General features: G+C 46.4%; 1 protein-coding gene across 2 annotated transcripts; it reads right to left on the bottom strand.

Annotated features, from left to right (window-relative positions):
* Nucleotides 1-1,929: 1,929 nt before the first annotated feature.
* Nucleotides 1,930-15,395, bottom strand: nrbf2b (nuclear receptor binding factor 2b). 2 transcript variants are annotated; one of them, XM_084192595.1, is made up of 4 exons: nucleotides 15,100-15,395; nucleotides 14,108-14,192; nucleotides 4,321-4,361; nucleotides 1,930-2,541 (listed from the first exon to the last, which is right to left on the bottom strand). In XM_084192595.1, exons 1-4 carry the CDS (start codon nucleotides 15,127-15,129, stop codon nucleotides 1,933-1,935), a joined length of 765 nt encoding a protein of 254 aa, XP_084048721.1. In that variant the 5' UTR covers nucleotides 15,130-15,395; the 3' UTR covers nucleotides 1,930-1,932. The 2 variants fall into 2 exon arrangements, with proteins under 2 accessions (XP_084048721.1, XP_084048722.1); XM_084192596.1 differs by lacking the exons at nucleotides 14,108-14,192; nucleotides 15,100-15,395 and adding an exon at nucleotides 7,217-7,283.
* Nucleotides 15,396-17,777: the final 2,382 nt, after the last annotated feature.

Below are 17,777 nucleotides of genomic sequence, written 5' to 3'. Positions count from 1 at the left end.
GGGATGGTGAGAGGATGAAAGGATGAAGGGAAGCTGAGAGGATGAAGGGAAGGTGAGAGAATGAAAAGATGAAGGGAAGGTGAGAGGATGAAACTGCAGGTTCACACCGTGACACTAGGTACTACTATTCTCTACTAAGGTTGTAGAATTCCAGGGACTTTAAATAAATTCCCAGGTTTTCCAGAAATCCTGTTTGGAGGTTTCCTGGAATCTGGAGGGGATAAGAAGAAAATCCAGAATCCTCCAACCAGGATTTCTGGAACACCGGGGAATGTATGGAAAGTTCCTGGAAGTGTGCAACCTTCCTCTCTACCCACCCAGGCATCTCCACTGGATATCTGACAGACAGCTGGTGGGAAACAAGACAACCCAAAACACAGAAACACACACTATGGATGTAGATCAGTGATTAGAGGTTCCACTGCAGCGGCTGTCAGTCAGTCAACCCTCCCCTGGTGGGTATCAGAGGGTCAGTCAGTCAACCCTCCCCCTGGTGGGTATCAGAGGGTCAGTCAGTCAACCCTCCCCCTGGTGGGTATCAGAGGGTCAGTCAGTCAACCCTCCCCTTGGTGGGTATCAGAGGGTCAGTCAGTCAACCCTCCCCCTGGTGGGTATCAGAGGGTCAGTCAGTCAACCCTCCCCTTGGTGGGTATCAGAGGGTCAGTCAGTCAACCCTCCCCCTGGTGGGTATCAGAGGGTCAGTCAGTCAACCCTCCCCCTGGTGGGTATCAGAGGGTCAGTCAGTCAACCCTCCCCCTGGTGGGTATCAGAGGGTCAGTCAGTCAACCCTCCCCCTGGTGGGTATCAGAGGGTCAGTCAGTCAACCCTCACCCTGGTGGGTATCAGAGGGTCAGTCAGTCAACCCTCCCCCTTGGTAGGTATCAGAGGGTCAGTCAGTCAACCCTCCCCCTTGGTAGGTATCAGAGGGTCAGTCAGTCAACCCTCCCCCTTGGTAGGTATCAGAGGGTCAGTCAGTCAACCCTCCCCCTGGTGGGTATCAGAGGGTCAGTCAGTCAACCCTCCCCCTGGTGGGTATCAGAGGGTCAGTCAGTCAACCCTCCCCCTGGTGGGTATCAGAGGGTCAGTCAGTCAACCCTCCCCCTGGTGGGTATCAGAGGGTCAGTCAGTCAACCCTCCCCCTGGTGGGTATCAGAGGGTCAGTCAGTCAACCCTCCCCCTGGTGGGTATCAGAGGGTCAGTCAGTCAACCCTCCCCCTGGTGGGTATCAGAGGGTCAGTCAGTCAACCCTCCCCCTGGTGGGTATCAGAGGGTCAGTCAGTCAACCCTTCCCCTGGTGGGTATCAGAGGGTCAGTCAGTCAACCCTCCCCCTGGTGGGTATCAGCGGGTCAGTCAGTCAACCCTCCCCCTGGTGGGTATCAGAGGGTCAGTCAGTCAACCCTCCCCCTGGTGGGTATCAGAGGGTCAGTCAGTCAACCCTCCCCCTGGTGGGTATCAGAGGCTCAGTCAGTCAACCCAGTCGACCAGTCAGGGCCTCCAGATAGAGAGACCTGTTATCAAAGCAGGGAGATCCCTGATTATAGTCTCTCCCTTTTGACTTACCTTCAACTACATGGTAACTAACACAAACATTTCAGACATTTTCAAAAGGCACAATTGCTGCAAAGAGTTTGTTTTTCTTTTATGAACTAGATGTAGTACCCACTGAGGAGACACTGGGGAGACACCGGGGAGACACCGGGGAGACTGACAGGACTAGGAGAAATGACCTTTACCAACTTGTCACTGTGACCACTTGTGGTTGCTATCTAGTGCCTGAGGCCACCAACCAATCAAACACTTTTATTGAGATTTGCCAGCTTTCCTCCAGTCCAGTCTAGTCTGGACACAGTCTCTCTGTAGAGAGGCTCCCTTTAGTTAGTTAGTGCTGGGCTGGCTGGGGTCTCTGTCTGTCTGTCTGTCCGCATGGCTCATCACAGCTTGTTGTCTCTGTCCAGCAGCGCCTGCAGTTGGTGCTGGATGTCCTCGGGGAGCTCCAGAGCAGGCAGGTCATCCAGAGAGATGTCCTGGGAGGGCATCTCCAGAGGGGGCAGGGTAGGGATGGGGATCTCCTTGTTCTTCCTCTCCTCTGACTGAGGCAGAACCCACAGCTCTGACTTCTCCAGTAAGTCTGTGTCCGCCGCGTCCCTCTTCAGCCGGATGTTCTCCCCACGCAGGCGCTGGTTGTCCTGGGTCAGCTTCTCGTTCTCTCCCGCCAGATGGTCCAGGAGGCGCCGCAGGTTGGCGATGGTGGTCTGCTGCTCCTCCAGACGGGTCTTATCATCCTTGTGGGTTTTGCTGCCGGGGCAGGGCTTGGGGGGAGGGGGGGCACCCTTGTTCTTCAGGAGGTACAGCCAGGTGTCGTACTCCCTCTCTGGGTGGCGGGGGGGCTCGCTGGTCAAGAGGCCAAGGGGCTGGTCAGTAGAGGGGTGGCTCTGGAGGACACTGGGCTTGCCCTCCTGTCTGGTCCTCCTCCATTTCTCCTCAATCAGCCGCTGCTGCTTCACGTGGCTGTCCCTTTGGAGTGCCATGGACAGACCAGCCTGGAGGAGACAGAGACAGACAGGCCTCAGGCACAACACGACTCAACCCCTCACTACTACAACACGACTCAACCTCTCACTACTACAACATGACTCAACCTCTCACTACTACAACACGACTCAACCCCTCACTACTACAACACGACTCAACCCCTCACTACTACAACACGACTCAACCCCTCACTACTACTACAACACGACTCAACCCCTGACTACTACAACACGACTCAACCCCTCACTACTACAACACGACTCAACCCCTCACTACTACAACACGACTCAACCCCTCACTACTACTACAACACGACTCAACCCCTCACTACTACTACAACACGACTCAACCCCTCACTACTACTACTACAACACGACTCAACCCCTCACTACTACAACACGACTCAACCCCTCACTACTACTACAACACGACTCAACCCCTCACTACTACTACAACACGACTCAACCCCTCACTACTACTACAACACGACTCAACCCCTCACTACTACTACAACACGACTCAACCCCTCACTACTACTACAACACGACTCAACCCCTCACTACTACTACAACACGACTCAACCCCTCACTACTACTACAACACGACTCAACCCCTCACTACTACTACAACACGACTCAACCCCTCACTACTACGACACGACTCAACCCCTCACTACTACAACACGACTCAACCCCTCACTACTACAACACGACTCAACCCCTCACTACTACTACATGACTCAACCTCTCACTACGACAACACGACTCAACCCCTCACTACTACAACACGACTCAACCCCTCACTACTACAACACGACTCAACCCCTCACTACTACAACACGACTCAACCCCTCACTACTACAACACGACTCAACCCCTCACTACTACAACACGACTCAACCCCTCACTACTACAACACGACTCAACCCCTCACTACTACAACACGACTCAACCCCTCACTACTACAACACGACTCAACCCCTCACTACTACAACACGACTCAACCCCTCACTACTACTACATGACTCAACCCCTCACTACTACAACACGACTCAACCCCTCACTACTACAACACGACTCAACCCCTCACTACTACAACACGACTCAACCCCTCACTACTACAACACGACTCAACCCCTCACTACTACAACACGACTCAACCCCTCACTACTACAACACGACTCAACCTCTCACTACTACAACACGACTCAACCTCTCACTACTACAACACGACTCAACCTCTCACTACTACAACACGACTCAACCCCTCACTACTACAACACGACTCAACCTCTCACTACTACAACACGACTCAACCCCTCACTACTACAACATTTAAGTCATTTAGCAGACGCTCTTATCCAGAGCGACTTACAGTTAGTGAGTGCATACATTTTCATACTGGCCCCCCGTGGGAAACGAACCCACAACCCTGGCGTTGCAAGCGCCATGCTCTACCAACTGAGCTACAGGGGACTACTACTACTACTACTACTACAACATCATGACTTAACACCAAACCTCTGGCATTTAGCTAGGATAATGCTCTAGTAGCAATATTGCTTTACCGGTATGCTTTATTCAAATAAAAGACAGAATTAAGTTGACCAAATAATGTTTTGATATGTCTGCACAAAATCTACATCCTGTAAGTAATTAATGGTATTCTAGGGTGTTAATATTGTTGTAGAATATTATTTGGTAAATATTGATCAACAGCAGCCCAGGAGGTCATGGCTGAGGTCCAAGAGTGTGACATTAACAACCCCCTACTGAGCCCAGACTCACCTGTTCACACTCGGTCAGCGTCATGGCTTCCCTCAGCAGCTCTGCAACACACACACAAATCACTTACTAGGCCGGTATTAAACATCTCTATCTGGAGCATTAAACATCTCTATCTGGAGAATTAAACATCTCTATCTGGAGCATTATATAGTATGAATGTATTATAACAGCATACAGTCCATTTCTGTCCAGAATGACATTGAAGTCACCCAGCTAGCTTCTACTTTTAGCTTCTTGTTTATTTGTGTTGCAAACAGAGCACACAACACTTCTCCTAATGTTCTCAGTATCTGTTCCATTATCTCTATGTAGCTTTTAGTCAGTCAGTCAGATGGACAGACAGACAGACGTTCAAAAGTTTGGGGTCACTTAGAAATGTCCTTGTTTTCGAAAGAAATTTTGTCCATTAAAATAACATCAAATTGATCAGAAATACAGTGTAGACATTGTTAATGTTGTAAATGGCTATTGTAGCTGGAAACGGCAGATTTTTTTATGGAATATCTACATAGGCGTACAGAGGCCCATTATCAGCAACCATCAGTCCTGTGTTCCAATGGCACGTTGTGTTTGCTAATCCAAGTTTATCATTTAAAAAAAGGCTAATTGATCATTAGAAAACCCGTTTGCAATTATGTTAGCACAGCTGAAAACTGTTGTGCTGATTAAAGAAGCAATAAAACTGGCCTTTTTGAGACTAGTTGAGTATCTGGAGCATCAGCAATTGTGGGTTCAATTACAGGATCAAAATGGCCAGAAACAAATAACTTTCTTCTGAAACTCGTCAGGCTATTCTTGTTCTTAGAAATGAAGGCTATTCCATGCGAGAAATTGCCAAGAAACTGAAGATCTCGTACAGACACTGGACAGAGGAAGATTGGAAAAAAGTGTTATCGACAGACGAATTGAAGTTTGAGGTGTTTGGATCACAAAGAAGAACATTTGTGAGACGCAAACCAAATGAAAAGATGCTGGAGGAGTGCGTGATGCCATCTGTCAAGCATGGTGGAGGCAATGTGATGATCTGGTGGTGGTAAAGTGGGAGATTTGTACAGGGTAAAAGGGATCTTGAAGAAGGAAGGCTATCACTCCATTTTGCAACGCCATGCCATACCCTGTGGACGGCGCTTGATTGGAGCCAATTTCCTCCTACAACAGGACAATGACCCAAAGCACAGCTCCAAACTATGCAAGAACTATTTAGAGAAGAAGCAGTCAGCTGGTATTCTATCTATAATGGAGTGGCCAGCACAGTCACCGGATCTCAACCCTATTGAGCTGTTGTGGGAGCAGCTTGACCGTATGGTACGTAAGAAGTGCCCATCAAGCCAATCCAACTTGTGGGAGGTGCTTCAGGAAGCATGGGGTGAAATCTCTTCAGATTACCTCAACAAATTGACAACTAGAATGCCAAAGGTCTGCAAGGCTGTAATTGCTGCAAATGGAGGATTCTTTGATGAAAGCAAAGTTTGAAGGACTATTATTTCAATTAAAAATCATTATTTCTAACCTTGTCAATGACATTTCCTATGCATTTTGCTATATTTACTATTCAAACTCATTTCATGTATGTTTTCATGGAAAACAAGGACATTTCTAAGTGACCCCAAACTTTTGAACGGTAGTGTGTGTGGATACAGTTGAAGTCGGAAGTTTACATACACTTGGTGTCCACATCACCAACGAACTATCATGGTCCAAACACACCAAGACAGTCGTGAAGAGGGCACGACAAAGCCTATTCCCCCTCAGGAGACTGAAAAGATTTGGCATGGGTCCTCAGATCCTCAAAAGATTATACAGCTGCACCATCGAGAGCATCCTGACTGGTTGCATCACCGCCTGGTATGGCAACTGCTTGGCCTCCGACCGCAAGGCACTACAGAGGGTAGTGCGTACGGCCCAGTACATCACTGGGGCCAAGCTTCCTGCCATCCAGGACCTCTATACCAGGCGGTGTCAGAGGAAGGCCCTCAAAATTGTCAAAGACTCCAGCCACCCTAGTCATAGACTGTTCTCTCTGCTACCGCACGGCAAGCGGTACTGGAGTGCCAAGTCTAGGTCCAAAAGACTTCTCAACAGCTTCTACCCCCAAGCCATAAGACTCCTGAACAGCTAATCATGGCTACCCGGACTATTTGCACTGCCCCCCCCCACCCCATCCTTTTTACGCTGCTGCTACTCTGTTAATTATTTATGCATAGTCACTTTAACTCTATCCACATGTACATATTACCTCAACTACCTCAACTAGCCAGTGCCCCCGCACATTGACTCTGCTACGGTACCCCCCTGTATATATAGCCTCCCTACTGTCACTTTATTTTATTGTATATATAGCCTCCCTACTGTCACTTTATTTTACTGTATATATAGCCTCCCTACTGTTACTTTATTTTACTTCTGCTCTTTTTTTCCCTCAACACTTTTTTTGTTGTTTTATTTTAACTTTTTTTTTGTTGAAAATAAATGCACTGTTGGTTAAGGGCTGTAAGTAAGCATTTCACTGTAATGTCTGCACCTGTTGTATTCGGCGCATGTGACCAATAACATTTGATTTGATTTGACTTAGATTGGAGTCATTAAAACTCGTTTTTCAAACACTCCACAAATTCCTTGTTAACAAACTATAGTTTTGGCAAGTCGGTTAGGCCATCTACTTCGTGCATGACAAGTAATTTTTCCAAAAATTGTTTACAGACAGATTATTTCACTTGTAATTCACTTTATCACAATTCCAGTGGGTCAGAAGTTTACATATAATAGGTTGACTGTGCCTTTAAACAGCTTGGAAAATTCCAGGAAATTATGTCATGGCTTTAGAAGCTTCTGATAGGCTAATTGACATCATTGGAGTCAATTGGAGGTGTACCTGTGGATGTATTTCAAGGCCTACCTTCAAACTTGTAGACCTCCACAAGTCTGGTTCATCCTTGGGAGCAATTTCCAAACACCTGAAGGTACCATGTTCATCTGTACAAACAATAGTACGCAAGTATAAACACCATGGGACCACGCAGCCTTCATACCGCTCAGGAAGGAGACGCGTTCTGTCTCCTAGAGATGAACGTACTTTGGTGCGAAAAGTGCAAATCAATCCCAGAACAACAGCAAAGGACTTTGTGCAGATGCTGGAGGAAACAGGTACAAAAGTATCTATATCCACAGTAAAACAAGTCCTATATCGACATTACCTGAAAGGCCGCTCAGCAAGGAAGAAGCCACTGCTCCAAAACCGCCATTAAAAAAAACCAGACTACGGTTTGCAACTGCACATGGGGACAAAGATCGTACTTTTTGGAGAAATGTCCTCTGGTCTGATGAAAAAGGAGGTATATTGCAAGCCGAAGAACATCATCCCAACCGTGAAGCACGGGGGTGGCAGCATCATGCTGTGGGGGTGCTTTGCTGCAGGAGGGACTGGTGCACTTCACAAAATAGATGACATCATGAGGAAGGAAAATTATGTGGATATATTGAAGCAACATCTCAAGACATCAGTCAGGAAGTTAAAGCTTGGTCGCAAATGGGTCTTCCAAATGGACAATGACCCCAAGCATACTTCCAAAGTTGTGGCAAAATGGCTTAAGGACAACAAAGTCAAGGTATTGGAGTGGCCATCACAAAGCCCTGACCTCAATCCTATAGAAAATCTGTGGGCAGAACTGAAAAAGCGTGTGCAAGCAAGGAGGCCTACAAACCTGACTCAGTTACACCAGCTCTGTCAGGAGGAATGGGCCAACATTCACCCAACTTATTGTGGGAAGCTTGTGGAAGGATACCTGAAACGTTTGACCCAAGTTAAACAATTTAAAGGCAATGCTACCAAATACTAATTGAGTGTATGTAAACTTCTGACCCACTGGAAATGTGATGAAATAAATAAAAGCTGAAATAAATAATTCTCTCTACTATTATTCTGACATTTCACATTCTTAAAATAAGGTGGTGATACTAACTGACCTAAGACAGGGAATTTTTCCTAGGATTAAATGTCAGGAATTGTGAAAAACTGAGTTTAAATGTATTTGGCTAAGGTGTATGTAAACTTCCGACTTCAACTCTATATAGTCTGTCAGACGCCGGCCCTATATATAGTCTGGCCCTATATATAGTCTGGCCCTATATATAGTCTGTCAGACGCCGGCCCTGTATATAGTCTGGCCCTGTATATAGTCTGGCCCTGTATATAGTCTGTCAGACGCCGGCCCTATATATAGTCTGTCAGACGCCGGCCCTATATATAGTCTGTCAGACGCCGGCCCTGTATATAGTCTGGCCCTGTATATAGTCTGTCAGACGCCGGCCCTATATATAGTCTGGCCCTGTATATAGTCTGGCCCTGTATATAGTCTGTCAGACGCCGGCCCTGTATATAGTCTGGCCCTGTATATAGTCTGGCCCTGTATATAGTCTGTCAGACGCCGGCCTTATATATAGTCTGTCAGACGCCGGCCCTATATATAGTCTGTCAGACGCCGGCCCTATATATAGTCTGGCCCTGTATATAGTCTGGCCCTGTATATAGTCTGTCAGACGCCGGCCCTATATATAGTCTGTCAGACGCCGGCCCTATATATAGTCTGTCAGACGCCGGCCCTATATATAGTCTGGCCCTGTATATAGTCTGGCCCTGTATATAGTCTGTCAGACGCTGGCTCTGTGTATAGTCTGTCAGACGCCGGCCCTATATATAGTCTGTCAGACGCCGGCCCTGTATATAGTCTGTCAGACGCTGGCCCTGTATATAGTCTGGCCCTGTATATAGTCTGGCCCTGTATATAGTCTGGCCCTGTATATAGTCTGGCCCTGTATATAGTCTGGCCCTATATATAGTCTGTCAGACGCCGGCCCTGTATATAGTCTGTCAGACGCCGGCCCTGTATATAGTCTGGCCCTGTATATAGTCTGGCCCTGTATATAGTCTGGCCCTGTATATAGTCTGGCCCTGTATATAGTCTGGCCCTGTATATAGTCTGGCCCTGTATATAGTCTGGCCCTGTATATAGTCTGGCCCTGTATATAGTCTGTCAGACGCTGGCCCTGTATATAGTCTGGCCCTGTATATAGTCTGTCAGACGCTGGCCCTGTATATAGTCTGGCCCTATATATAGTCTGTCAGACGCCGGCCCTATATATAGTCTGGCCCTGTATATAGTCTGGCCCTATATATAGTCTGTCAGACGCCGGCCCTATATATAGTCTGTCAGACGCCGGCCCTATATATAGTCTGTCAGACGCCGGCCCTGTATATAGTCTGGCCCTGTATATAGTCTGGCCCTATATATAGTCTGTCAGACGCCGGCCCTATATATAGTCTGTCAGACGCCGGCCCTGTATATAGTCTGGCCCTGTATATAGTCTGGCCCTGTATATAGTCTGGCCCTGTATATAGTCTGGCCCTATATATAGTCTGTCAGACGCCGGCCCTATATATAGTCTGTCAGACGCTGGCTCTGTGTATAGTCTGTCAGACGCCGGCCCTATATATAGTCTGGCCCTGTATATAGTCTGGCCCTGTATATAGTCTGGCCCTGTATATAGTCTGTCAGACGCCGGCCCTGTATATAGTCTGTCAGACGCCGGCCCTGTATATAGTCTGGCCCTGTATATAGTCTGGCCCTGTATATAGTCTGTCAGACGCCGGCCCTGTATATAGTCTGGCCCTGTATATAGTCTGTCAGACGCCGGCCCTGTATATAGTCTGGCCCTGTATATAGTCTGGCCCTGTATATAGTCTGTCAGACGCCGGCCCTGTATATAGTCTGGCCCTATATATAGTCTGTCAGACGCCGGCCCTGTATATAGTCTGGCCCTATATATAGTCTGTCAGACGCTGGCCCTGTATATAGTCTGTCAGACGCCGGCCCTGTATATAGTCTGGCCCTATATATAGTCTGTCAGACGCCGGCCCTATATATAGTCTGTCAGACGCCGGCCCTGTATATAGTCTGTCAGACGCCGGCCCTATATATAGTCTGTCAGACGCCGGCCCCTATATATAGTCTGTCAGACGCCGGCCCTATATATAGTCTGGCCCTGTATATAGTCCGGCCCTGTATATAGTCTGTCAGACGCCGGCCCTATATATAGTCTGGCCCTGTATATAGTCTGGCCCTGTATATAGTCCGGCCCTGTATATAGTCTGTCAGACGCTGGCCCTGTATATAGTCTGTCAGACGCCGGCCCTGTATATAGTCTGTCAGACGCCGGCCCTGTATATAGTCTGGCCCTATATATAGTCTGGCCCTGTATATAGTCTGGCCCTGTATATAGTCTGGCCCTGTATATAGTCTGTCAGACGCCGGCCCTATATATAGTCTGTCAGACGCTGGCCCTATATATAGTCTGTCAGACGCCGGCCCTGTATATAGTCTGGCCCTGTATATAGTCTGTCAGACGCCGGCCCTGTATATAGTCTGGCCCTGTATATAGTCTGGCCCTGTATATAGTCTGGCCCTGTATATAGTCCGGCCCTGTATATAGTCCGGCCCTGTATATAGTCTGTCAGACGCTGGCCCTGTATATAGTCTGTCAGACGCCGGCCCTGTATATAGTCTGTCAGACGCCGGCCCTATATATAGTCTGTCAGACGCCGGCCCTGTGTATATAGTCTGGCCCTATATATAGTCTGTCAGACGCCGGCCCTGTGTATATAGTCTGGCCCTGTATATAGTCTGGCCCTGTATATAGTCTGTCAGACGCCGGCCCTGTATATAGTCTGTCAGACGCCGGCCCTATATATAGTCTGTCAGACGCCGGCCCTGTGTATATAGTCTGGCCCTGTATATAGTCTGGCCCTGTATATAGTCTGTCAGACGCCGGCCCTGTATATAGTCTGTCAGACGCTGGCCCTGTGTATATAGTCTATATACAGGGCCGGCGTCTGACAGACTATATACACAGGGCCAGCGTCTGACAGACTATATACAGGGCCGGCGTCTGACAGACTATATACAGGGCCAGACTATATACAGGGCCAGACTATATACACAGGGCCGGCGTCTGACAGACTATATATAGGGCCGGCGTCTGACAGACTATATATAGGGCCGGCGTCTGACAGACTATATACAGGGCCGGCGTCTGACAGTCTGTCAGACGCCGGCCCTATATATAGTCTGTCAGACGCCGGCCCTGTGTATATAGTCTGGCCCTGTATATAGTCTGGCCCTGTATATAGTCTGTCAGACGCTGGCCCTGTGTATATAGTCTGTCAGACATTGGGGTTGTTAGCTGGTATAACTTAGGGCATGATTATTTTTGCCCTGATGTCCCTGGAGATTGAACTGGCACACATGGTGAGAACACTGAACACTCCACAACACTACAGAATGCTCCTAAACCCACCAGGACGCTACTAAACCCACCAGGACGCTACTAAACCCACCAGGACGCTCCTAAACCCACCAGGACGCTCCTAAACCCACCAGGACGCTCCTAAACCCACCAGGACGCTCCACACTTCAGAATGCTACTAAACCCTCCAGGACGCTCCTAAACCCACCAGGACGCTCCTAAACCCACCAGGACGCTCCTAAACCCACCAGGACGCTCCTAAACCCACCAGGACTCTACTAAACGCTCCTAAACTATACAGAACGCTCCAGAACGCTCCCCACTCCAGAACACTACTACAGAACGCTCCAGAACACTACTACAGAACGCTCCACACTACTACAGAACGCTACTAAACACTACAGAACGCTACTAAACACTACAGAACGCTCCACACTACTACAGAACGCTCCACACTACTACAGAACGCTCCACACTACTACAGAACGCTACTAAACACTACTAAACTCTACAGAGCGCTACTAAACACTACAGAACGCTCCACACTACTACAGAACGCTCCACACTACTACAAAACGCTCCACACTACTACAAAATGCTCCACACTACTACAAAATGCTCCACACTACTACAAAACGCTCCACACTACTACAAAACGCTACTAAACACTACAGAACGCTCCACACTACTACAGAACGCTACTAAACACTACAGAACGCTACTAAACACTACAGAACGCTACTAAACACTACAGAACGCTACTAAACACTACAGAACGCTACTAAACACTACAGAACGCTCCACACTACTACAGAACGCTCCACACTACTACAGAACGGTCCACACTACTACAGAACGGTCCACACTACTACAGAACGGTCCACACTACTACAGAACGCTACTAAACACTACAGAACGCTACTAAACACTACAGAACGCTACTAAACACTACAGAACGCTACTAAACACTACAGAACGCTACTAAACACTACAGAACGCTACTTAACACTACAGAACGCTACTAAACACTACAGAACGCTCCACACTACTACAGAACGCTCCACACTACTACAGAACGCTCCACACTACTACAGAACGCTCCACACTACTACAGAACGCTCCACACTACTACAGAACGCTCCACACTACTACAGAACGCTCCACACTACTACAGAACGCTACTAAACACTACAGAACGCTCCACACTACTACAGAACGCTCCACACTACTACAGAACGCTTCACACTACTACAGAACGCTCCACACTACTACAGAACGCTCCACACTACTACAGAACGCTCCACACTACTACAGAACGCTCCACACTACTACAGAACGCTCCACACTACTACAGAACGCTCCACACTACTACAGAACGCTCCACACTACTACAGAACGCTCCACACTACTACAGAACGCTACTAAACACTACAGAACGCTCCACACTACTACAGAACGCTCCACACTACTACAGAACGCTCCACACTACTACAGAACGCTCCACACTACTACAGAACGCTACTAAACACTACAGAACGCTCCACACTACTACAGAACGCTCCACACTACTACAGAACGCTCCACACTACTACAGAACGCTCCACACTACTACAGAACGCTCCACACTACTACAGAACGCTACTAAACACTACAGAACGCTCCACACTACTACAGAACGCTACAGACTACTACTAAACACTCCACACTACAGAACATTACAGAAAACACTCCAGACTACTAAACACTCCCACTACAGAACGCTACTAAACACTCCAGAACACTCCTAAAAACTACAGAATGCTACAGAACACTAATAAACACTCTACACTACAGAACTCTACTCCACACTACAGAACGCTACAGAACACTACAGAACACTACTAAATACTCCACACTACAGAACACTACTAAACACTACAGAATGCTACAGAACACTAATAAACACTCCACACTACAGAACTCTACTCCACACTACAGAACGCTACAGAACACTACAGAACACTACTAAATACTCCACACTACAGAACACTACTAAACACTACAGAATGCTACAGAACACTAATAAACACTCCACACTACAGAACTCTACTCCACACTACAGAACGCTACAGAACACTACAGAACACTACTAAATACTCCACACTACAGAACACTACTAAACACTACAGAATGCTCCAGATCGCTACAGAATGCTCCAGATCGCTCCAGTATACAGAGCAGGAAATAGTTGTGTTATTATTCTCCTGGTGACGATGGCGCAAATGGGTTTAATCACGGATCATAATCTGTTAACGGTCTGACATCTTGAGGAAGTGGGTTGTATGTCAGTTGTTTCAGTCTGACAGTAATTAATAGTCTCAAAATGTAACTCAGAATGTCCAATTACATCATGGAAAGAGAATCCAAATTCAGAATGTGTCAATCTCTAATATGTATTATTATTCACAGAATGGTGAAATAAAACAAGTTCAGTAGACTGAAGACACACCTGCAGCTTTCCCATGGCAGGAAATAGCTTCTTCATATTTACCAGCTGCCAACAAACGGTCTGCCTTCCTGGACTGCTGATGGGCCTGAAAGGAGATGGGGAGTGGAGGAGAGAAAGATCTCATAACAACATATTTGCCTTATCTTACCTACAAATGCACAAATTCTGCCCTGCCAGATCAGACTGTAAAGTACTTCTACACCAGAGAAGTGCTGGCAAGAGAGGCTCTCTAAACCATATCAGAAGGGGTCTCATGTCTTAGAAGTCCCATCAGTCCTAATTTAATGTCTGCACAATTGGAAAATAGGTATACATATAATGTGCAAGAAAATGTTTACTTCGTGTCAGAATGGAACAAAATACCTTGATGTTGGTAAAGTGCTGTCATTTAAAGGATTGATTATTATATTCTTAGCTATGAGTCTAACGATGGCTAACTAGCTAATAAAAGTTAAAGCACGGATGAAAGGAGAAGTATCTTTGGCTTAAGCTTTTCTCGTCTGGTTCCTCTTTCGCAATATGTTTACTTCTTTAGTTAGCTAGCTAGCTGCCTACTGTTTGTTACATATAGATATAACGTTAGCTAGCTAGCTAGATACATGTTTTGACCTACTCGAGAATAAAGCCTTTAGCTAGGTGAGCTCTCATGTCAGCTGGAAGCTTATTTGGCTACTTGTCTTTAATTAACATTACCGTTCCCTAGCTAGTTGACTGGCTACAATCTTAGCTAGCTAAATTGACTAACGTTAGCCAGTTAGCTACGTTAATATACAGCCAAAACCACAACATATCTGGCTAGCTAACAAACCTTGGCACTTTGTGTTGGACTATCTAGAAGGCCACAGAGATAAGTGTGATATAAACACAGAGGCCAATCACCCCCTGGCTTTGTTTGGAAATAAAACCAAGGGCTAACGTTGGCTCGCTTTCTCGGGGTGTTAGTTAGCTAGCCTGTCGGCCTCCTAGATATTGCAACGTAAACAGAAACTTACGAGGTTTAGAGGACTGTCCACTACCTCCATATTCTTCAAGAGTAAAAACTACATGAAACGTCTTGTAGTCCCTCGCAGTCGGTCATCGGCGCTACTGTTTTATTCCGGGACCAAAGATTCTGGTTAAACCGGGCTGCTAAAATTATAAAACGGTTAAAACATTCAGGACAACTAGCTAGCTAGCCAGTTAAACAAGGTCATGCCTAGATGGGATACAGCTTTTGTCAAATTGATGTCAAAAGTATATTTATATTTTTTTTGTTGCATTGTAGCTAACCCTAACTCTTTTCCTAGCCTTAACCTAATTATCCTAACCTGCTTCATTAATTATCCTAATCTGCGTCATAAATCCTTCTAAACCTGCTACGAAAAGTCAATTTTGACAAAAGCTGTATCCTTTCTAAACACCACCGCTCAAAAACGACAAATAACGTGGTGACGTTGCAATATTCTCGGCGTAATTTCCTAACTTCCGTTTTTGACAGCGACAACACAGATTAGAACAATGAGACAGATATTTCACCGGATGTATAAATATGAAGCATCCGGTTGGCGTTTCCACTTACTACGAAATATGGCGATGAGAGGAAGCCCCGGTGGCCGGCAGTGGGAGAAGATGGAGTGAGATGGATTTTGGCCGACATTCTGCAAATGTTCTCATCAATGAAACATTTGATTCTCCATACAGTATTTTTTTTCTCCAAAAGTATAAATCTGTAACAAACAGAGTGGACTGCGTTTTGTAGACTTTACCCAAAGTTTTCATAAGGTTGCGTTGTTTAGAAGGAGTGCATGGGCGAATTCAGTTACTGCACATGCGCACTCACAGAGTAGGCGTTGCCTAACTCGCATATGCAAATTCATGATAGAACGCGTCAGCAGGATCTCACTAGGTCGTGCTTGGCTCCGCCCACTATGATTAATTTGCTCTCATTGGAAACGAAAGTCTCTGGTCTATCTTGGGTTAGTTATATTGCTTTATCTTGGCCAGGTCGCAGTTGTAAATGAGAACTTGTTCTCAACTGGCTTACCTGGTTAAATAAAGGTTTAAAAAAATAATTACAAAAATATATATATTTATTCAGCTACAATCCAACATCTCACCACTAGAGGGAGCTGCGATTCATCAACCAGTTGCCTGGCGTACTAAAGTAAAAATTGTCTATTATATTGACAAGATATTTGAGTGACCGCTCTAACAATGGAAATACATGTCCTCAGAGACGGAAGACAGGCGGTAGGAAGCGAGATCAGGTGGGACCATTCTAGCCAATAAGAGGGCAGATATACGTGTGAACAACAGGTCATAGAGATATATAGAGGGCTCATCTTTGTATCTGTGCCATTATTGAGTACCACAGTATGAGTCATAATACCCATAAAACCTAGTGGTAAAACCCGAAAATGGTTCCAATTGTTTTTTCATCATTAATTTTTGCATTGGGGATTTTAGAATACTTCATATAAGGTCTGTGTTTCGTGTAGGCTTACCCTGACGTGACGTTTTGATAACTGCCCAAATCTCTCTCTGACAAGGTTGCTTTTATCAATATATTTGCCTGTAATTACCCCCTCAAAATGAAATGCTAATTAAGAAATATACTTAAGTATCAAAGTACATGTAATTGCTAAAATATACTTAAGTGTCAAAAGTAGAAGTAAAAGTATCAATCATTTCAAATTCCTTATATTAAGCAAAGCAGATGGCACCATTTTCTTGTTTAAAAAATGTATGGATAGCCAGGGGCACACTCCAACACTCACACATTATTTACAAAAGATACATTTGTGTTTAGTGAGTCTGCCAGACCAGAGGCAGTAGGGCTGACCACGTGTTCTCTTGATAAGGGCGGGCACTTCACCATTTTCCTGTCCTGCTAAGCATTCAAAATGTAACAAGTACTTTGGGTTGTCAGGGAAAATGTATGGAGTAAAAAGTACAATATTATCTTTAGGAATGTAGTGAAGTAAAAGTAAAAGATGTCAACCGAGTGGCGCAGCGGTCTAAGGCAGCGGTCCAAGGCAGCGGTCCAAGGCAGCGGTCTAAGGCAGCGGTCCAAGGCAGCGGTCCAAGGCAGCGGTCCAAGGCAGCGGTCCAAGGCAGCGGTCCAAGGCAGCGGTCCAAGGCAGCGGTCCAAGGCAGCGGTCTAAGGCAGCAGTCCAAGGCAGCAGTCCAAGGCAGCGGTCCAAGGCAGCGGTCCAAGGCAGCGGTCCAAGGCAGCGGTCCAAGGCAGCGGTCCAAGGCAGCGGTCCAAGGCAGCGGTCCAAGGCAGCGGTCTAAGGCAGCGGTCTAAGGCACTGTATTTCAGTGCTTGAGGCGTCACCTCAGACCCCCTGGTTCGATTCCAGGCTGTATCACAACCGGCCGTGATTGGGAGTCCCATAGGGCGGAGCACAATTGGCCCAGCATCGTCCGGGTTTGGCCGGTGTAGGCCGTCATTGTAAATAAGAATTTGTTCTTAACTGACTTGCCTAGTTAAATAAAGGAAAAATAAAATAAAAATAGAAATAGTAAAGTACAGATACCGCAAAAAAACTACTTAAGTAGTACTTTAACCTCTTAAGGATCGGACCCTTTTTTTCAATTTTCGCCTAAAATGACATAACCAAATCTAACTGCCTGTAGCTCAGGACCTGAAGCAAGGATATGCATATTCTTGATACCATTTGAAAGGAAA

Source organism: Coregonus lavaretus (assembly GCF_964263955.1).
Source record: "Coregonus lavaretus genome assembly, contig: HAP1_SCAFFOLD_764, whole genome shotgun sequence".
Lineage (NCBI taxonomy): Eukaryota > Metazoa > Chordata > Actinopteri > Salmoniformes > Salmonidae > Coregonus > Coregonus lavaretus.
Note: the sequence above shows the minus strand (reverse complement) of the source record. Positions and strands in the feature narration are given on the sequence as shown.